Source organism: Sardina pilchardus, chromosome 10, assembly GCF_963854185.1.
Source record: "Sardina pilchardus chromosome 10, fSarPil1.1, whole genome shotgun sequence".
In the NCBI taxonomy this organism is placed as follows: domain Eukaryota; kingdom Metazoa; phylum Chordata; class Actinopteri; order Clupeiformes; family Clupeidae; genus Sardina; species Sardina pilchardus.
Genome location: NC_085003.1, coordinates 29,938,612 through 29,961,583, shown reverse-complemented (window position 1 = coordinate 29,961,583; position 22,972 = coordinate 29,938,612). Strand labels below are relative to the sequence as shown.

General features: G+C 43.9%; 1 protein-coding gene across 2 annotated transcripts in view; it reads left to right on the top strand.

Moving 5' to 3' along the window:
* The first annotated feature begins 1,819 nt into the window (after positions 1 to 1,819).
* Positions 1,820 to 22,972, top strand: part of si:dkey-246g23.4 (uncharacterized protein LOC559426 homolog) — a 26,684-nt gene continuing 5,531 nt past the window's right edge. Inside the window, exons 1-5 of one of the 2 annotated variants that reach the window (XM_062548198.1) lie at positions 1,820 to 1,927; positions 13,736 to 13,986; positions 18,519 to 18,784; positions 19,839 to 19,982; positions 21,254 to 22,171. In XM_062548198.1, the coding sequence (XP_062404182.1) occupies positions 18,562 to 18,784; positions 19,839 to 19,982; positions 21,254 to 22,171 (1,285 nt within the window). In that variant the 5' untranslated portion in view covers positions 1,820 to 1,927; positions 13,736 to 13,986; positions 18,519 to 18,561. Of the gene's footprint in view, positions 1,928 to 6,397; positions 6,493 to 13,735; positions 13,987 to 18,518; positions 18,785 to 19,838; positions 19,983 to 21,253; positions 22,172 to 22,972 lie in introns of those variants that run through there. The other variant, XM_062548199.1, reaches the window with a different exon arrangement.

Sequence of the window (22,972 nt, the reverse complement as noted above, 5' to 3'; positions counted from 1 at the left end):
ACTCTCTCCTCCCCAGTCTGGCTGGTAAAAGGTCTATGCATATATGAGCCTGTGCCTGAGTTTCGTCCTCCTCTGCACTGGCCCAGCGAACTGTGAATGAAATATGAATGTTGGCTCTGGGAGCTCTGATAATATACTGTGGTAGCTGATGCAAGTTTTATAAGTGTCCATACACATCTGCCAGAAAGAGTTATGAATGTCCAGTTTTGTGTTAAATGTATCCCAAGTGTCAGACTGATGCTTTTATGCACAGTAAATCAAATGTTCATTGTAGATTGCTCTATGAGACGAATGTGTGGGACAGGTTTAGATGTTACCAGAGCTTTCTTGGCTATTTGGTTCTGTTATTTTCAAGATGGTGGAAAATTGTTTTGCTTTGTGTGTGTGGCTCTTGGGAAAATGTATATCCCAAACAGAGTTGTCAGAAGGATGTGTTTATACTTCAATCTGTTTAAAGATATCCTGGTCTGACAGACTCCAGCTGCTATGCTGTTCCCCGTAGAGATAGACTGGAGATGTTATGCCTTATGTTTTGTAAGGAAACTGATTTTTTTCTTAACATTATAACTGTTTTTTTCTTAATTAGTTTAGTTTATTTGGTTTATTTAAAGCAGGGACCATGTACAAGGTTCATTAGTTACATACAGTAAAGAGATGACTTGCACCAGATTATAGCGAACAGCTAATTTCCATCCGCCAGTCCCTGAGCAGGTAAGGGGGGGGGGGGGGGGGGGGCATATAAGATAAGATAAGAAATAAGAAAATAACACTCATACACACACACACTCACTCACTCACTCACTCACACACTCACTCACACACACACTTACTCACACTCACACACACACACACACACACACACACACACACACACACACAGAGCCCTAATCCCCCTGGGGCCCCAGGTGTTTTCTCCACCCCCCCCCCGCCCCCCTCCTTTGTGTGTTACCAGGGTAGCATACACACTCAGTCCTCAGTACTGTCTGTGCCCATAGAATAACACACCTACATCAAGCCATCAAGTCACCTCATGCAGGTAGGACACAGATACATTGCCATATGAAGGGTATGGTATAGATTAGTTGTATTTTACCCATCTTTATCCCTTTCCTCTTCTTTCTATCCTTATCCTTTACCCTACCTTATCCGTCACACATTCTTCTGATACTGGTCTGGTGTATAAGGCTGATGTCATCGTGTCTGTTGTTGGTTCCAGATTAGATGGCAATTACTCAGGCTTAGTTTAACAAGGACAGCTAAAATCCCAAATCTCATCCGAGAAAGATGTAATAGGCTACTCTAAACTGTATCGGTAACAAGGCTAAGGCAACATTTAATCATTAAATTTGACTTTATGCACAGGTTTACATAGGCACCTAGACACAAAATATAGGTGTTCAAAATAAAAACAACAGATATAGTCTGGGGAAATATACTCTGCTTGCTATCAGAAAAAAATGGTCTGGACATTCAGGCTTGTGGTTTTAGCAAAACAATAACTTAGTTATTAGGCCTAGGTTACATGCAAATTAAATGCAAAAAGGTAAAGTGAAACATAATTTGCCACTCCCAGAAAATCGCTAAATCAGCATCTGTCGAGAGGATATTTTTAACCAGTGTTCTAGAATATATTACTGATAATGGTTTGTGATTGCGCCGTTGAACTATTGACTCCAGGGCTCTCTGTGCAATAAGATTCGCCTGGTTAAAATATAAAGCTGCGGCTGCCGTCTCTGATAATCCCTTCAAATCTAGTACTGAATTTATTGTGCGCATGACCGCGCATGCTCCACGACCGCCTACCGGTATTTTCTTCTAGGATTTACGTTCCCGGGGTCGGGACTGGAGCAGGCGAAGGACGCAGATTCTCGTCAACTGAAGTTGCCTGCTCACAAGCGAGGCAGTCTGCTCTGACAGACACATCATGGTATGTCACTCCTTTCACCTTAGTTTACGAAGACGACGACTGTCAATTAATCAAAAATAGAACGATATGGGAAGATTGATGTAGTTATAGGCTAGGGATAGTTGGGATATTTCCAAATCATTAGAAACTCGTCAACATGTATTTTTGTGAGGTAGCCTATTTGTTGTTGGTTTAGCCTACGCGTCATTCCAATACTGGGAAAAAAAGTTTGAATAACCTATTCCGTAGCTGGAGACTAAACTACTGGCTCTCGTCTAATTGCTTCAGTTTGAGTAGGATAGAGACACACAGAGCAGTCTTGCTGCGCATACTATTATGTAAGACCAGCCTCCTCCTTGAGCTGCACCCGTGGGCGCTATAAACTACTGGACACAGCAGGGAGTGTTATAGTGTCCAGTAGCCTAGTCTATTTATGTCTTTGATCTCGATTACAGTAAAGCTGTCACATGTAGTTATGGCATTAACAGATTATTAATGAGATGTTAGATGAAGCAATAAATACTGTTAGACAGTGTTTTGGTCCTGGCTCAAGGTCTATTGATGACTCACTGACATGAGTCTCCAGGCTAGAGGTATTTAAGCTTAAATTATAATTTGTTGGGAAAGTGGTGATTAGTTTATTAGTGGGGGCACAAGGCTCAACCTCCACCCAACACACCAGAAATACCACGTTGATATCCACATTATAGCGGCTAATTGATCTGCTCAGTGAGAATGAACCAGTAAAAGCCCCTTGCCAGCCATGCTTGTAATGAAGAAATAGCAGACAGTTACAGTAATAACACTTTGATCATCAACGCTTTGATCTTCAACCACTCTATTCTTTAGACCCCCCCCCCCCCCCCCTAAAAACGGCCTTTACATACATTTAAAAAGGAAAAAGATACAAGGTCTGATTTGTCAGCAATGGTAAACCAAACCACATGCCTCCTATGAGTCCAGCCAGTAGTTTCTCACAGCAGACACCATTTCCTGGTTATGTTAAAGGTTCTTAGAGAATATTGATCTACAAAACCAAGCACCACATTTAACCCAGTGTATGTGTGTGTTGGGGTGGGGGGTAATGCTATTAGCATTTATGATTGATTGGTTAGAGTTCAAAGGTCGCGATTATTATAACTATCACTGGAGAAGAGCATCTGCATTTGCAGTGGTCAAGCAAAAGGCCACGGTGTCGTATTCCACGTGCTCTTTCCACTCATGTGAAACTATAGCCTCGTAGCTACAGCAGCTCATTCTGTGATGTTGCTCCTTCGAGGCTTATGGCCGTTAGATGACCCCGGCAGCAGCTCTCAGAGTTAGATTACGCTTGTGATTTTGGAACTTGCTATCTGACAGCAGAGCCATCTGGGTAAGCAGAGAGACACCTGTGCTCCCTGTGCACAAGTTGTGTGTGTGAGACGGCAGATAGACGGTGGGCGCCCCTCTCGAACTGGCCCGATCGAGGAGATTATAGTTACGACACAGTCATGCTACACTATGTCCTCATATTCAAGCCAGCCAAGAGTGGCAGGTGTGTGTGTGTGTGTGTGTGTGTGTGTGTGTGTGTGTGTGTGTGTGTGTGTGTGTGTAGGTGTGCGTGCCTGTGTGTGTGTGTGTGTGTGTGTGTGTGTGTGTGTGTGTGTGTACATGTGCGTGCGTGCCTGTGTGTGTGTGTGTGTGTGTGTGTGTGTACGTGTGCGTGCGTGCCTGTGTGTGTGTGTACGTGTGCGTGCCTGTGTGTGGGTGTGTGTGTGTCTGTGCGTGTGCGTGTGTGTGTGTGTGTGTGTGCCCCATGTCTCTAACCTCACCTAGCCAAGCTGTCTGAACATAACTTCCTGTGATAAAGGACTTGAGCCAGAGGGACCGTGTGGCTTTAAATTGCTGCTCAAGCCAAAGGTCAGCCTCATCTACAGTAAGAGCATTTGGAGGATCGCAATAAAGTCGCCCTCGGCTTGGCTGGAGGGGGCCATCATGCTCTGATGGAGACCCGGGGGGCTGCATGGCTGGCTGGGTGGGTGGATGGGTGGATGGGTGGGTGTCTGAGGGAGGGATACTGGCAGATATATCCATCGGCGGGGAGGAGAGCCTCGTCAGCACAGACCTCAGAGCTCGGAGTTGTTTAGCCTGGCAGGGATAGCACACGGTCAGCAGAAAGACAGCGGAAGAATTCTCCGAGAGTTGCTGGACGAACCCAGCAAGCAAGGGCAAGCCAGGGAGACGGACGAAGAATCTTTTCATTATATCCTCACCAAGGGGGGAATTGATGCAGTATGCATTGACAGTACAGACAGAAAGCTTGACAGTCCAGATCTGGAGCAAATCAGTCAGTTTTGTTTCGTAAAAGAGAGAGGATGGGTGGGTGTACTTTAGTGTCGTCGTTGTTCACAGACAGCAGAACTCGTCACTTATGCCCTTCTGTGGCTTTAAGGACAAGCTCATCACAAACAGATTAACAGCACTTGGAGGGTGCTGGAGAAAGGGTGTGTTCCGCCCATCTCAAATCACTTCATCTCACAACAATGAGGAGAAATGGCCATATTTAGCCACACTATTCACCTCTGATTAACACAGTGGCTTGGGAGCCAGGAAGACAGTTGGCTAAAACACTGCATCCAAATGAGGAGGAGGACTGAATTTGGAACCAGGGTCAATCAGGAACTTGCTAATTACACAATTAGCCGCCAATTTATCTAGTGCTGTGACTGCAGAACACACAGAAGGTCTGTCCACTGATTACATTGGAGGCGAAATGAAATTAGCCTAGCATATGGACATTTATAGATAAACTGTGATTCTGCAGACAAGGCACATAATCAAATATTATTGCACGTGTGTGTGTGTGTGTGTGTGTGTGTGTGAGAGAGAGAGAGAGAGAGAGAGAGAGAGAGAGAGAGAGAGAGAGAGAGAGAGAGAGAGAGAGAGAGAGAGAGAGAGAGAGAGCACCATGTCAGGATTGTTGGCTGTGGACTGCTTTTTCACATTAAGAAAAAAAAGCATAATGGTCATTTCACATCAGTTTGAAAATTGAGAAAAGCTTGGCTCTATGCTGTGGTGGTGACGGTTGTGAGTCACTGCCTTATGAAACAACAACTAATAACCAGACAGGAGCCAGTGTTCAATGCCAACTTCTTATCATGGTACCATCTTCTGCGGGACAAATGCATTATTCAAGGGAGGTACTAGGTGACCACAATCAATGCATTATTCATCTCAGGTATCACCACCATAGATGTATAATTCATTAAGACCTCACCAGGATAAATCTTTAATTTATAGGAGCGGCCATCATTTGAAAGGTATTATTAAATGTTTCAGCACGATGACAAATATCTTTTAAAAAGCAACGAGTCTGCGGGATGCAGTTGGCCACTAATGTCTCTGTCTGCCCGTTATGCAACTAAAACATGGCCTGTTTGGGTCTAAATAAGACTGGGATTTGGATTCAGATCAAGTAGAGAGCATTTTTTCCCGTCTAATCTCTAAAACCCTAAAGCAAATCCAAAGTAACCTCTACAAGTTAGGGGACATTACAAAACTCCCTGGTGTTACAACCAGGAAGACAAATAACTTTGGACAAAAGGTTATATTGTCCCATGATAAATGTTTGCCTACTTCTTTGTGGTTTAGTAAATCTAAGACTTTGGGAGCAGAGCCAAACGCTTACAGTAATACAAGCATTCAGTTTGAATAAAAATGTGGTTAGTCCAGCCAACCATTGCTGGAAAGCCTCATGTTCTCTTGTAAATATGCTATTAGTACTTTTACTGTTATTTTAACTAATACACAGCTCAAGCATAACTGTTGACCAATGTTAACCAGGTGTGTAATATAATGTATGGAATTGCTAGTGTCAGATTACCAGGCCTCAAACGCATCACTTACAGTATATGTGATGATATTGGTATAAATAAGGTAAGGTAAGGTAAGGTAAACTTTATTATCCCCAGGGGGAAATTCAGAAATTCGATAATAAATATCTAATAATAATAAATAATAATATCTAATAATTAATAAATATCGATAAAAGTAGAAAATCCACGCACATCCTAATTAAGCCTGGGTGCAGGATCCCCAGAAAGCCGTAGCCTAAGTTATGCAAAAAAGATCAAAAGTCTGCACACCAGTATAGCTCCCAGTGGTATTTTAATGAAGCCGCGTTTCGAGCAGCAAGCTCTTCCTCAGGTTTATGGAACCAATCCAAGTGGTGTAAATATCAACTAGTTTTTGCCCAACTATGCTCAAGACCAGTGCCCGCTGGTGACATTCACGTCTAAGGATGTGACGCTCAACATAGAACAATCGTTAAAACGTTGGGTGTATGTTGGTGGCTGATAGCGGAGGGTGGGTGGGAGGGAGGGGGAGGAGTGAGGTGGTGTGGATATCTTTCAAACTGCTGACTCTTTAGAGGTCAGCCTAAGCAGATCATGTGCTTGGTCATGTAAAAAGGTCTCTTTCAGGATCAGGTGGTTGAGCCAGGAAAATGCCTTTAGCTTGTCTAATGTCAGCTTGTATGCCTAAGAATGCTCTAAGGCTATTCTGACTGGTTTGTGTGGTTATAACACATGCTGAATGAGCTGTGAGCGGTAAGCATTGCATTATACGCAACATTTTAGAGTATTTGTCTAATGTATGCATTGACAATTAGCTTGAAATCTAAGAGTTAACCATATTTAGATATATTACATGGCTATTTCTATGTTAAATGTGGTGACACTGCAGCTACACAGAAACAATTACAATTAGATTCAGTTTCATATCAATACCATGGTAGATGACTTGATTCAGAGCACAGGGGTATTTGTGTGTCTGCTTCTTATTGCTTATTATCCTATCCTCTCATAACAAAGGATCTTCCATGTATTTTGTTATCTATAAGGAATGTTTTTCACATAGCATAGATCAGTGTTTCTTAACTGGTGGGTTGGGACCCAAAAGGGGGTCTCAGAACTGTTCTGGGTGGGTCACGGAGCTTATGGTTAAAAGAAAAAAAATCCCCAATTCTCAGATTGAATACCAGACATTTATTTTGATTTATTTATTATGTCAGTCATTACCATGGACATAGACAATGTTTATGTGACAGGTAAGACATCATTTTAGTGGTAAGCTGCAACCCTGAATACTTGAAGTAGGCTAGGATTTGGATTCATTTAAATTGAGGACAAAATGGGACAGAAACCCTAGTGTGTGGTATGCAGATAATTGCTGGCACATGAGAACATGAAACTATAAAATACTAAAATGCCACATGGAAACAAGCCCCCCCTGTCAAACTTCAAGTCGAGTACTTTGAAAGGAGACATAAAGAGTTGAATACTTCACAAATGTAATGGCAAATCTGCATGTTCCAAACAACTAGTGCCTAGTGCTAAAATATAAATATATGGGTCGTGACTTTATGGACATGGGAAATGATGGGGCCCAAAGCCAGGCCAGTTAAGAACCACTGGCTTAAATTACCAGCCAATCTCTGGAAGATTTACTGACATACAGTAGGCTATGTGGAGGAGAATGTCTAAGCATTCCCCTTTGTGCATCAGAAAATACACTTTCTGAATGTTGTTTACTATCAAATGCTTGATTTATTCAAAGTGTGATTCATTCAGATCACTTGAAACCTGCAACAGGAAATGAAATTTGAGACACACATCAGTGATAAAGCTCTTCTGACCGCCAACCTTTTTTGGAGTTTGAGTAATTACAGGAAATGGTCTGTTTGTTTGTTTGTTTGTTTGTGTTGTTATACTTTGTTTTGTGACCTTGTGTCATCTTCTGAGGAAATGATTCTGCAACAGTGTATGAGAATGGCTGTGCAGGCATTACCTCATTAACAGGAAAAGAGACAATTTCATGCTCTCTGAACGCATGTGATTGCCTGAAGTGGTGAATTTTGCATAAAATCTACCAAACGTTTATATTGACATTCTATCAGTGTAAACGTGCATTTCTTGCCAGCAAGCCAAGTTATTTAAACAGCTCAAGGCGTTAAAACCTTGGTATGCATTTCTAGTTTGTCCTGCAAAGTAACAAAATAACAGAACTGAATAGAGAACTCTATAGAGAAGGTCCAATCATTTGTAGAGTCTACCCGCATAAATAAGGCTCACATCCCTAGTGTAAATGTCCTCTATAAGAACCTTGACCTCTGGAAGTAGGTGTCAATTCTTTCATCCTGCTTCCATAGACTGTGCAAGCCTCTGTAAAACAAACACAGTCGTGACTTAGCTTTAAATATCTCTCTGTGTAAGTGAGGGATCCCTGAGGTGAAGCTTGGATGCCTCTCAAGGGCACCCGATGACATTGGTTCAGTCAACATTGATGGTAATGTTTTAAAGTGCATTTTTTAGGCTTTTTGCCTTGAATCGAATTGGACCGTGAAGAGTAACAGGAAGTGAGTGCGAGAGAGAGAGAGAGCAGTGGGGCAAGATTCAAACTTGAGTCCCTGTAGACACTTGGACAGGAAGTGGCTGTTGCTTGCACCATAGCTCCCCAAACATTAGTTGGATTTGACTTGATGTAGCCATCTTGAGACAACTGCAAACGTGATTTTTTTTTAGATTCTGAAACGTTTTCAACGATGACATATGCACAATGACATATGCACAATCACATTTGCAGTCATCTTGAAGGTGAACTATGCAAGTTTTTTAGCTTAATTTGCCTTAACTGATCAGCATCGGAGTCATTGGAATGGTTATTTGACTTATTTCGGGTTGAAAGACAGCTGTCTTGCTTCCCCCTTGCACCTGTGAGCTGAAAAATCACGCTTGCAAGTTTGTGCCACCGGGCCGGTGGCACAGACAAACAGAAAGTCTTCAGCCTCGTGATCATGCTCCTGAAAAGGCAGACTGACCGATTGAGGAGGGTTGTAAACTATACACGCTAAAGCACGGGAAGCTCTGAAGATAAACCTGCAAGTGTAAAACGAGCCAACACGAAAAACGAAAGAAAAACCAGCGAAGAAATCGGCAAACCTGCATAGTTACCCTTTAAGACGGCTACATCAAGTCGAATCCCAGTATTAGCCGAGTTTCCATTGTGGCACCAAAGACGTGTGAATTGAGGCAAGTTGAGGTTATAATGGGTCTGTCCATTTGTTTCGTAAGTCCCCTGCCCGAAAAGTGGAAAGTGTACATTATCCAGCCTTCTCGCGGCATTTTACGGAGGCACGCCCCCTTTAGGTGGTAATATCAACCTTCCGACTCGGGGCTCCTCAGAGTACACCGAGCTGAAGGAGGAGGAACGCACCACTCGCAGAACAAAGATGGCTGCGCCCATATTTCATGGTAAGTTGAGATGTATTTTCTTTGTATTTGTACTACGTTGATCGCTAACAATAACAATAACAATGACTAGCCTGCCCCTCGTGGCTCGAGAAAAACACGACAGCACTTGTTGTATTAACGGAATTACTTGAAATGTTAGTGTTTCTGTAGAAAAGCATGTTATTATTAAAATGTGTGTTGCTGCTGGTGGTTTAAGTAGGCAATGGACAGGCCTACAGCTACTCAGAGAACTGTAGAAATGATAAATGGTTATTGCTGTAAGGTGGGTTTCACATCAGAGGTTTGTGGTGTTACCCAAGTTGCAGTCTGTAACATACGTTGTGGGTTTTTTTAGTCTTCCTCAAGCACAGCATGGTTGCATTTGTAGACAAGGACAGGACCGTGGCAACCTGCACCAGAAAGCAGAAAGCTACTTCGTAGATGAGGGCCTCATGGTGGCAGCCGTCTCACACCTGGCAGACTGCACCTGCACAGGTGAGTTATTGAAAAGCATGAGACTATAGACATGAGCATACTTGCAGTCATTTATCCCTGAGTGCTGCAAGTTTTAAATGCTGATCATTTATTTATTATTGTGATGAACTCAAAATGTCTTGTATCTTTGAGGTCTTAGCATAGGGGTAGGCCCATCTATGAACTTTTTGGGAAATGTGCAATATCATTGGTTAGGAGTGTTTCTCTGTTAAGTTGGAGTTATTGATTACTATGTCTGATGTGCCCACTGTAACTCCACTCTGCTGTCTTTTGTTGTCTGTGTGGTATGCGTGAATTGGTGTTTTGTTTTTATGACAAGCAGTTGTATGCAGCACTGTAATGCCCAAGACAAATTTCCCTTCTGGGACAATAAAGTTCATCTTATCATCTTATCTTATCTTACTATGCTGACTTGTTTCTTTTTTTATGATTCAGATACCTGCAATGTCCAGGCTGCACCACTTCCCATGAACGAGGGCTTCAACAAAGAACAGACCCTCTTCCTAATCCACCTGATGGGGCTCCATCTGGAGGTAGAGGGTGAGGGACCTGCATGCGAAGCCCCTCAATGATCTCGACCGGCCGCTGAAGTTGGGGAAGAAAACTAAGAGGCTGCTGTGGGAGGAGATGGCTGGGAAACTTGGCAGACAGTTCAGGGAGCAGTTCCAGCAGGAGAAGGTGGCACACAAGTGGCTGGCACTGGTGGAGGGGTACAAGAAATGTCAATAACACGTCGAATGGAAGGGGGCCTATACTGCTTCCAGTTCTACAAGGAGATGGGCGAGCTTATTGGGGGCAATCACGACGTGGACCCACCTGTTGTGGGGAGCGATTGTGCATGTGTCGTTGTATGCCGACTAGATGCACCGAGGTCGCGGAAGCGGCAGAGGCGGGAGGGTGACCTCTTGGCCTACCTGGAAAAGTCTGATGCCTCTTCCATGGCTGCTGCCCAGAGCCGTCATGAGGAGACCCTGGAGGAGATGAGGTCAGTGAGGGAAGATCGAAGAGCCCTCATCCAGTTGTTCAGCAGGATGGTGGACGAGAAGTGAGGCTGGCACAAAAAAAACAAACAATTTTACTATTTCAACTTTCTATTTTTAACTTAGATTAACCTTTTGTGTTGCAATCTTATTTTGCACGTTTACACTTTTATTATTGTTATATCTTTTTGTCTTACAATAAACAGCCGTGGGCAGCCGTGGTGTACTGGTTAGCGCATCGGGCTTGTAACCGGAGGGTTGCCGGTTCGATTCCCGACCAGTCCACCACGGCTGAAGTGCCCTTGAGCAAGGCACCTAACCCCTCACTGCTCCCCGAGCGCCGCTGGTTGGGCAGGCAGCTCACTGCTCTGGGTTGTGTAATTCACCTCACTGTGTGTTGTTCACTGTGTTCACTAATTCGGTTAAATTGGGTTAAATGCAGAGAACTGAATTTCCCTCACGGGATCAAAAAAGTATATATTCTATTCTATTCTAAACACATATACTCTATTGTTCAACTCATCCAAGCCTGAGTGTGTTTAAATATCAGCCAACAAGTGTGTTCAGGCACCTCACTGCAGTCATGCAAAGGATACCTTGCATTACCACACAATAATATGAACCATCGCACTTACAAATAGTATGAACCATGTCAGTGCATTGTGGCCAAAGTTTTCAGAATGGAGATTATCTACCTAAGAATGACATGACACAGCCACTGAATGGCCCATTGAGTCTGGAATGTGACCGTTCCATTCCCCCCCATTAAATAGACTGGTCTATACAGAAACATTCATTGCAAGTACATGTAGGTGTGATGAAGCCGGAGTATGAATGCAAGTGTGAACTGTATTTTGCCCAGTTGAGTCTGGAACTCCCCATTATCACTTCCCAGACATAATCACATCTAGGCAGGGCTATCTCGGGGCTTTTAGCTGCAGGTTTCTGACAAGATCCAAAACACTCCTTCAATTGTAATTCAATACAAAACTAGAAAAGCACTCAGAGAGCGCAGACCTCCTGTATTGTTCCTCCTAGGTTGTCATTTGAACCTAAACTATTCAGATCGCCACCACGTGGCCATACCATGCCATTACACCACTAACCGAAAAACGGCTCCAGAATCCTGACGGTGTTACGAATCACTCTAGAATCGAATAGTTACATCCGTCATTTCTGATATTCCCTGAAAATTTCATCGAAATCTATCCATTACTTTTTGAGATATCTTGCTTACAAACAGACAGACAGACAAACAGACAGACAAACAAACGCCGGTCCCCGATGAAAACATAACCTCCTTGGCGGAGGTAACTATGATCTAGCTATTGAGGTTCATTTTGATATTTTTTTTTATTTTGATACCACAGATAAAGACAGATCAGCTTCTCTAACAGGATAAGTACCGGTCAAATAATATCTGGGGCAGATCTGTTTAAAGCAGTGAGTGGGTGAACAGATGTGAAACATTGGATCATCAATTAACCAATGGCATACAAAGATAACCACAATGAGACAAAACAGAGAGATTGTTCACTTCCTGAAGGTTTTTGAGCCGAAACGCGTCAAAGTGTTTTTTAATCATGATCTGCCCATAAAATAAAGGCATTCATTACCCTCCACCCGTCCCTATTTCTCAGGTCTTTGAGTGAACGGTGTTGTAATGATATGCCTTTGTTAGCCTCACTCTCACATAATGGAGAGCAATCACTCAGAACCCCATGCCAACCCAGCAGAATATATAATGCAATGTATGCACAGAGGCCATGTCAGGCAGTAGTCCTCGGCTAATTAGTAACGGTTGCTGAAGGCGGCCGGATGCATGTCCATAGCTTCGAGAACCAACAGTGTGGCACTTAAGATCACTCTTGTGTTATGGGCACGTGGGTCATTCTTTTGATAGGGAAAGGCTGACTATGGTTATTGTTATTTGAAGAAGGCTTCAGAGGTCAGCCCTGGGTGAGTGCTACAGAGAGGGAGATGGACAGAAGAGAGAGGCTTTATGTAGAGAAAATTATTGATGATGTGACAACATCGCTGTGTTTTGTCAATGTGTTGTGACCTAAGACCAGGTTATGATGTTTTGATGTGTGAATGGATAACCTAAGATAACTACTGCTGATTCGACAGTGGTGTGTAGTCAAAGTCACTGTGTGTGTGAGCTGGTGTGAGGGCCCGTATATAGTCCTGTGTCCGCGTCCCACGCACGCAGCAGGTAACAAGAATCACGTCATCAACGCGGCATGTAGGGGTGTCGTGTGTCTCCCAACATATGGGACCACGTGTCAATTAAACGTGCACATCTTTGGCACGGAGTGCACGGTGGAGCATAGCACTTGCTTAAGACTAGGTCATGATAACCCTGCTTTGTGGTGTGAATGGACCTCTGACCCATGTTGTTCCAAATGCTTAAGGGCTGGTGAATGAGTTAGATAGCCATCCACAATGTGTGGTAATAGTGCAAGGTCCAGTCATAATGTGTTGTTATGTATCCATTGCGGTGTGATAGCAATAAGGTTAAAAATTATTCTATTCACGCTCTATCAAACTTGGCAGGTAACCAACAAATTGTTCCGAAATACCACACACAGAGACTGTAAACTTCCAGCTTTGTGATTCTGTCGGAGCTGATATCCTCATTAAGTGCATTTGCTTTTGCAACCCTCTCTGTTAAACTTTACCCTAAAAGGTCACCGCTTTGTTGCGAAGCAGTAACAAATTACATGGAATAACCGGCAAAGAGTCATGGGTGTAGCCCTCCGGGAAAACAAGACCACCCATCATCCCTACAGTAGAGGCAACAGCTGTAGTAGCAATTGCTCCTCCAGCTCTAACTGTACCAGTGGCCTTCCTCCTCCTCCTCCTCCTCCTCCTACTCCTGAACACCTGTGTTGCCACTTAGCATATACATCTCATTTCGTATGCATGCATTTCCTTGATTGCTCCATTCATGTTGTATTTCTTTTGACATCACCTTCTCATTTTAATTAGGGGGAGGGGCTTAGGACATACAAAAGGAAGGAAGGAAGGATAGACATATAAGGGAACTGATAAGAATCCAGCTTAACAGCCTTTTCTCCTGTTAGACGGTGCGGGTGTGAGTGGCCTGCCTGCCTGCCTGTGTGCCTGCGCCTGAGGGGATGTCTCTGCCTGGCCTCTGGTTCTGAAGAGGAGTCTCTGCCTGTCCCTGAGGAGAAGTCTCTGCCTGGCTCTTGGTTCTGATCTGTGGGCTCCAGGAAGACAACCTTGACCGGATAACAACTGGACTCCATCCAGCTCTGCCAAGCAAAGAGGCCCGACCCCAGGCCAGCCCCAGGCCAACCCCAAGCCAATCATGGTAAGGATATTATAGAGCTTAAACTTCTCACTCATTGTGCTGGAATTCAGATGTGGGACAAATGTGGTCATTCCAGATTCAGGATTGGCAAGTATAAACAGCATTTACAGTTACAGTACAGTAAAAGAGTTTTTTTCTTCAGCAAAGACTTTGTCTATATTTTACAGAGTGCGAACCCTCACTACCTTTTCCTGATATCTTTTGGTTTAACGCACCAGACTAAAAATAATTTCATCAAGAGCGCAACAGTATCCCACCTTCTGGCACAGTTACAGTACTTGAAAATGTACTGTAAAAGTATAGTGGTTTGACAAAAGTATAGTGGTTTGAAGATTGTCTGACATCTTCAGGCTCAGAACTTTGCCTTGCTTTAAGTTATTGCATATATAGTGCCCCAGGGAGGCTAATCCTGTATTTGGAAAATCATCTCTTTCACTTGTAAATGCCCTATATAGTGTACTAATGGCTGTTCTGAGCACAGGGTTAGAGTTGGTATGTTGCAGTGGACTGGGGAAATGTGTATACCTCTTCAGGGTATATCCAGACATCTGCAGGAATCACACAAGCATGTGTGAGTTTTGCACAAAGGTGTCTGTTGGTTAAAAGTGTGCCCTGGGGCATCTGTTTTAAACCTAGTGTAAATTATGGTGTAAATAAAACTTTGATTTGTGTGTTTTGTTCTAGAAATGTGATAATTTGCTGTCAACTTAGTTGACACATGCTGTTTGCCTGACAAAATTCAGAGCAGTGCTCAAGGTTCAAAGTTTATATAGTTTCACATGAATTACCTCTGCTGAACCTTGACAGCATTGTGTGGCAAACTTAGTGCTGGTATCAGTATACAAAAAAGTAAAAACAAAAAACAAAACAAACAGTGAATTTCTCTCACTGACTGCTGTCCTTGGGTGCATTTCCCAAAAGATAGTTAGCTTAGTTGACAACTTACATCGTTGGAACCATGCCAGGTACAACACACCTGTTTCTCAAAACAATAGTTTAACCTTTGGTGGTTCAACTTACAGAGTCGATCTGCAATATATTACACTTCTAATCACCATACAACTGAATTTTGAAGTGTATCTTTTAAAAGTCAATTCGCAGCAACATGCATGCAAGTCAGTCACACATCTGCAGATAATAATAAGATGTGCACACCTTTGATCAATGTATTCAAATTAATATGTAGCATGGCATTTTCATGGTGTATGTGTGTGTGTGTATATGGAGGGGGGGGGGGGGTATTATATATATATACAGTTATTGGTAAATAATGGTGAGAATATTGTAGTCAAAATCTTCACTTCAATCTGGATTCAAATCTCTTGGTCAGGTCATGTATGAGAGAATAAAGGTGCCATGAGTTTTGAAAGCAAAATTATGTTGAACGTACGTAATTTGAATGATAAGTCACACACGTTTTGCATTGTAAAGGAACATAGCAACAGGCTATGAAACAATCCGTTGCTCATTAGAAAAAGTCATTAACCACACAAATTTGTACTCCCCAATTCGGGTAGAATCAGAATTTTTGCCATCTGAATTTTGCTGTTACAATACTTTCTTGTTAGATTTGTGTCATTGAAAGTTATTCCAATGACTCAATATTAAAATCATGTAAGTCAACATGTAATTTTTCTTTAAAAAACGTATGGCACCTTTGCCCTTCCATAGTCATATGCTGCACACCGTATCATCATCCTTAACACACCGCCCCACAGAGCCGACAGCATGTAAGAGCATGCGTTTACACTGACAGGCTTCAATGCAGTTTTTGGACTGCCTGTCTGCATATTTTGAGAGTGGCCCATATCAGTTATCTGTGTGTTACATGGTTAACTCATTTTAAAAACTTGGGACAATCCTTACGCGCACCTGAGGCATTGTGGTCCCCAAAATGAAAGCAAAGAAACTGAGGGCACTGCAAATGCATTTTATTTTAAGCCACAAAATAAAGAGGAGAGCAAAGGCCAGGCATACAGTAGGCAACATAGGCTGCTACCTAGAGCACACAATGACAGAGGGGTGCAAAAAAAACCCGGCACCTTCTTGCTACAAATTGTCATGTGCAGCTGTAGCCCATCTAACTTAACGCACATGTGCATGGCTGCGGAGTGTGGAAAAACTAGAGCTTAACAGCGACAGGATTTTAAACAAACCAAATCTACAAGCAGTTGTACGTGGTCTGGTCTGTACGTCATGACTTTCATCAGGTATGTCTGTCAATACTAGCTGTAGAATGTAAATAATATGAAGAAATAGGCTACAATAAAAAAGAGAGTTAACTAAAACTCATACAAACATCATGTCAGGTCTTTTTAAAACAGAATTTGCCTGTTTGATGTTCAGTGGCAGGGTGTTGGGTGTTCCCTAGCTTCAGTGCATAATGGATAAAAGCAGCTTGCCCTTTGCCACTTTGTGCACAATTTAAAAAAAAATAGTGTTTGAAGATTGAAGCTTTCCTTACAACAATGAAATGTGGCAGGTGGTTGCAGTAAACTTGTGGGTGATTTGTGGTAAACAAGTGAGTTCACTAGAAAACATTGCCAGAAGTTTGTTGTTGGCCGGTGTTTTCCGCTAGAGGCAAAATTCCAGCAAAGTTCTGGCAACAAAGAGAAGTTTGCCACTAGTTACAAATGTATGTGCCAGTGATTTGTTGCAGCCACACTTAAGCCTACCTTACACTGACAAGATTTGAGAAAGATTCTTGAAAGACTGTAGTCTTTTGAGTAAAGTCTGAATGAGGGGCATTAGTTAAAAGACTACAATCTTTCAAGAATCTTTCCCAAATCTTGTCAGTGTAAGGTACTGTAGGCTTTAGCCCGTAATGGCAAACTTGCAGCGAATCTCTAGTGACACACCTGTTTGCCAGAAACCCAATTTGCATGTGAAAAAAGGACCCTGCTTTGACCTTGAGATGACTGTAAGTGTTCCTTTGTGGTTGATAAGGTTTTAAAAGCTCAAATGTCAACTGATTTCCTTCTTTCAATCTATTCGTATTGCTCATTAGTCAATGCTTGTCACTGATTATCTATTTAATTCAGAGTATTTAGAATGACACTCGTACTTGGTGAGAAAGCTAGTTGGGTCTGACTGATTGTTTGGGATTATGCAATTTACATATGGATAGCGGCAATGAATGCAACAATCTTGCAGCACATAAAAGACAGATCACGTGTTAATCACCTGGAACATTTAGAGAAGTAATGAGAAATGGGAACAGTGTTTTGAACCTTATCTTGGCAGCTTTAAAGTTCCACAGAAGGATACTGTCCGGTAATTCTGGTCCTTCTGGTCCTTCTGGTCATGAACATCAGCTGTGCCGTTTTTCTTATCCTTCAGTCATACTGCTCTACAAATGACTCGACTCCTGCTGAGTCTTAATGGTGAATGTATGACAATGCTTTCCAAGAAATCCCCAGGATCTTCACTGGAAGGGTGTAGCTTCTGGGTAAATGGATAAGCTGTGATACTCAACGTGTATCTATCTGTGTGGTATCTCAGAAAGCATGCTGCAACGGCAAATTCTATTACAGCCATGTAAGTAAAACATACACTAAGAATGAAGGACCAGGCAGTCCACTGGAAGATACTAATTGATAGACATTTCGTATGTGTAGAGTGCAAAGGCCATATCAAGGTGGATTAACCTGACATTGTATGAGCTTGTTATTTGAACAATTAGTGTGTGTAAGTGTCTGTGTAAATTATTATCATATGTGATGTGTGTGATCTGATACTGAATACATTACATTTACCTTGGGTAATTGGGGCAGATTGCTTGTTGTCTGCATAATTGTCAATGTTGCTGGTCCATTTTGATGGGCTTTTTGGCAGGGTGCAGGGTGTTTTTGTTGTTGTTGAACTAATCACTTAGGTTGAGATGCATATTAGTAGTAACTCAAGTCTGATAAAAGTGGAAACCTATTCTTGTGTTGTCATTCCACACACGTTTCTACCTCGCTGGCTTTCTCACACTGCAGCACCTGTTAAGAGAGGGATGTCTGTGTGAATGCTGAACACACATGCACGCACGCGCACACACACACACACTCCACATCTAGAACTTAATAAACCTGTTAAGAATTTGTATCAGACATCCTGCCTTCCTGATACAAATTGAGTATTTACAGCACTAGTTAAATAAATTACTTGGCTTGGCATGAGGTGGTGTTCGATGGCTACCAAGCAATATGGGTGTTGGTATGCGTGTCATGCCAGTGGCACTCTGGTGTAGAGGCCTATAGAGAGTGATCAGATCACAATGCATCTTGGTGATTGTTTCCACTTGTATTTAGAGTGACCACTTGTGATCGGATCACCCAAGACTCAATTTAAAAACAAATGCAGTCGGGGTCTAAGAGGGCTTGCATTGTGAACCCATGTGTTTTTGGCGTGAACACAGTAGAAAGGCAGGTCTATTATAGCAAGAGATACATATTACAATGAAATGAATTCAGCATAGCAAAAATGTAGCAAGGAAGTATTTCAAAATGATGCAGAAATTACAGCCTGCCTGCTGTCTCTGTCCACAGATGTGGTTCACAGGGTGAGCTCCGTCCGCTTATCACCCCCAAGATGAAGCCTCGTGCGCGGGGTCAAGCCGCGAGACGGGGGCCCCCTCCGGATGGAGGCTACGGCTGGTTCATCGTCTTCTCCTGCTTCTTGGTGTTCGGCCTGACGTTCGGCGTCATTAAGTCCTTCGGCGTCTTCTACGTGGAGATCCATCACTACTTTGCCACCACGGCAACGGGAAGCTCCTGGATCACCTCCATCGCCGTAGCGACCATTCACATCGGAGGTGAGCCAAGCGCCCTTCCTTCTCTCTCTCTCTCTCTATCTCTCTCTCTCTCTCTCTCTCTCTCTCTCTCTCTCTCTCTCTCACACTCTTGAAGAGCATGCCAGAGATCAATGGCCTGTGAATAGTATTGATGAGATGAACTCCATCTCCCCATTGTAAATATCACCGTAATAAGATGGGTGCTCTACTAATGAGCTTAGTCTGACATATTGCTAAATGGTGATGGCATTACAGCTCCAACGCACACTATCAACAGTAGGCTGCTTACTGCCTAGAAAAAAAAATGTCCAGTGGTATGCCTAAATAAACCTCATTGTTGGATGTTTAATGTCAGCCTCTCAGAGTTTCTGCTGTGCCAAGCAAGAGATGCATTGAATCTCAAACACACCATTTGCACCAAATTTGCAAGATGAGAAAAAAAATCCATATTTGACCACCAGGGGGCCATCACCCCCATCGCATTCTAAAGAGCTTAGGCCTGCTTTGAAGAAGACACTAAACCATTTCCATTGCAGCAGCATCACATCCCTCCACTGCTTGACAGTGTTTTTTCCTCCTTGATCATTAAGTTAGTAGGACTCCAATGCCATGTTTTTGTAGGGTGTCTGGTTGGCTGAAAACATCTAGAGATTAAAACTCTCACAGTAAAGCCCGTCTCTGTTTAGCCCATCCAGTTTGTCCTTAGTCTCAGCCTATAACTTATATATTTCAGTCTATAACTTCTTTGACAACTTTTTCTTTACTTCGGCTTTCAGTCAGTCTTAATGAATTATGATATCGGTGTACAAGTAAAATATGTTCTCTGCGTGGTGTGTGCGTGCGTGCGTGTGTGTGTGTGTGTGTATGTGCGTGTGAGTGATTTTGTGTGTGTGTGTGCGTGTGAGTGATTTTGTGTGTGTGTGTGTGCGTGCGTGTGTGTGTGAGTGACTTTGTGTGCGTGCGTGTGTGTGTGTGTGTGTGTGTGTGTGTGTGTGTGTGTGTGTGTGTGCGTGTGTGTGTGTGTGTGTGTGTGTGTGTGTGTGTGCGTGCGTGTGTGTGTGTGTTCCCTCCTCAGCTCCTGTAGGGGCAGCGTTGGGGGAGCGCTTCAGCCACAGGTCAGTGGTGATTCTGGGGGGCCTACTCAGCAGCGTGGGAATGGTGGCTGGAGCCTTCTCACAGAATCTCGTCCACCTGTACATCACCGTGGGTTTCATCACAGGTGAGAGGGGCACACACACACACACACACACACACACACGCACACACATATGCATATAAATGAAATGTGTACTTTTTATATATACAGTTTGCACATTCACAGATATGCTGGTAAAACGGAAATTTGATGGCAAACACACACATCATTTAGGATATACAGAAACAGTTTAATTTATACAAGAAATCCGAGATGTAAACACTGTGTAAACTCAATGAACTTGGAGCAAACAGACGAGAAAATGCAGAACCTGCTCTTTGCTGGATGGGATTTTAGGTTTAGGAAACAAATATTTGACAAATGCAGGTATATAAAGTAGTTGTTCTCACTGACCCGAAACAAAGGATGACTATACCGTAAAGGAGAATTCTGACGATATATATATATATATATATATATATAAATATATATATTTAGGTTCTAACTAGCTCGAGTTGCTGCAAACAACGGCTAGAATGAAAGTGGAATGAAAGAAGTGATGCAGTCTGCTCCTATTCCGAATGAACACCCATATACAGTATACGGTCATTCAGATTGACTGTTGTATCAATGAAAAGTAGGCAGCAACGGCTACTACGGTCATAGATTCTACAGTGCTTGAGTGCATCTGATCAGAATAGAACACACTCCATGTAAACAAACGGCACAATTTTTTTCAATCAGAATAGTCAAACACAAAAAACTGTCCATGTATATGTGGCTAATGTGTCCCTACAGACAGGCTTCAGATGAGCCGTCAATAGCCCATGTATCAGACAAGAGGTGCGTTCAATTTCGTTACCCTTACGTTTTCGGCGAACGTTTGCGAACAATCGCAAACAGTCTGAGGAGGTAGTGCTCCGCCAACATACAGTGGAACTGGACGCGAGTTTGATAAAGCATCAACGCAATTACCGCTAGAATGTCATTCAAATTGAACTGTTGAACAAAAAAAACATGTTCACCACAAACGTTTGCCACTGTTTGCCAAACGCACCTAACAGGGGAGCTACACCAGACGCGTAACTGAAGCGCTCCGTTCGCGACGCGTAAAATCCATTTTAGAAGATGGGTCTTTTTTTTTCGAATGTACGCGCCACTGTTGCGTCTGGTGTAGCTACTTCCATTGACTACAGTGATAATTAACTGCTGCGACCGGCTGCAACATACGCGTCGTGAACGGAACGCTTCAGTTACGCGCCTGGTGTAGCCCCCCTGTAAGAACATCACCCAGCAGTGACCGATAACGTGTCCCTCCCTCCCTCTGCCCCCCCTACCCCCCCCCCCCCCCCCAGGTTTCGGCTACGCTCTGACCTGGACGCCCACGGTCACCATGCTGGGCTGGTACTTCGACCAGCGGCGTCCGATGGCCAACGCGCTGGCCAGCACGGGCGAGTGCCTCATCACCTTCATCCTGACGCCGCTGTTCCAGCTGCTGGTGGACCACTACTCCTGGCGCGGAGCCATGTTGGTGCAGGGGGCCATCCAGCTCAACCTGTGTGTGTGCGGGGCCCTGCTCAGGCCCCTGACGGCCCCCGCGAGGGCCCCTCCACCGCTGAGAGACAGCGAGGCGGAGGAGGCGGAGGAGGAGGTGGAGGAGGAGGAGGAGGAGGAGGTGGAGGCTCCAGCCAGCGCCACTATGAAGTTGAACATGGACTCGGACGTTAAGGCGGTGTCAAAAAACGACGCCGACCTCGACGGCGAGTCCGAGTCGTGTTGCGCGGACTCGGACGTGCGGCGCTACGCGGACTACACGCTGGTCGCCGACGTCCACTTCGTGGTGTACTCGCTGTTCGGCGTGTTCGCGGCGCTGGGCTTCTTCGCGCCGGCGCTCTTCCTGGTGCCGTACGCGCGCACCCGCGGCCTGGACGAGTACGAGGCGGCCATGCTGGTGTCGCTGTCGGCCGTGCTGGACCTCGTCGGGCGCGTCGTCTTCGGCTGGGTGGCCAACCTGCGGCTGGCGAAGACCACCGTGCGCCAGCTGACCGCCTCCGTGCTGGCGCTGGGCACCGTGCTGCTGATGTGCCCGCTGGCCGCCACCTTCGGGCAGCTGGCGGCCTTCTGCATGGCGTACGGGCTGACGTACGGCGCCACCGTCTCCACGCACATCACCGTGCTGGCCGAGGTGGTCGGGGCGGAGAGGCTGGGCAGCGCCATCGGGTTCTTCATGCTCATCCGCAGCAGCGGGGGGCTGCTCGGACCGCCCATCGCAGGTACGCCTGAACCACACGTACTTACAGTAGCCCACATACTTAGGACACACTAAACTACAGTACTTGCAGTACACATACTTACAGTAGCCCACATACTTAGGACACACTAAATGTACAATACATAAGGAAACACTCACCTTCAGTACTTGCAGTGCATATACTTACAATACATAAGGAAACACTAACCTTCAGTACTTGCAGTGCATATACTTACAATACATAAGGACACACTAACCTTCAGTACTTGCAGTGCATATACTTACAATACATAAGGACACAGTAACCTACAGTACTTGCAGTGCCTTACAATACATAAGGAAACACTTACCTACAGTACTTGCAGTGCATATACTTACAATACATAAGGACACAGTAACCTACAGTACTTGCAGTGCATATACTTACAATACATAAGGAAACACTAACCTTCAGTACTTGCAGTGCATATACTTACAATACATAAGGACACACTAACCTTCAGTACTTGCAGTGCATATACTTACAATACATAAGGACACAGTAACCTACAGTACTTGCAGTGCATATACTTACAATACATAAGGACACACTAACCTTCAGTACTTGCAGTGCATATACTTACAATACATAAGGACACACTAACCTTCAGTACTTGCAGTGCATATACTTACAATACATAAGGAAACACTTACCTTCAGTACTTGCAGTGCATATACTTACAATACATAAGGAAACACTTACCTTCAGTACTTGCAGTGCATATACTTACAATACATAAGGACACAGTAACCTACAGTACTTGCAGTGCATATACTTACAATA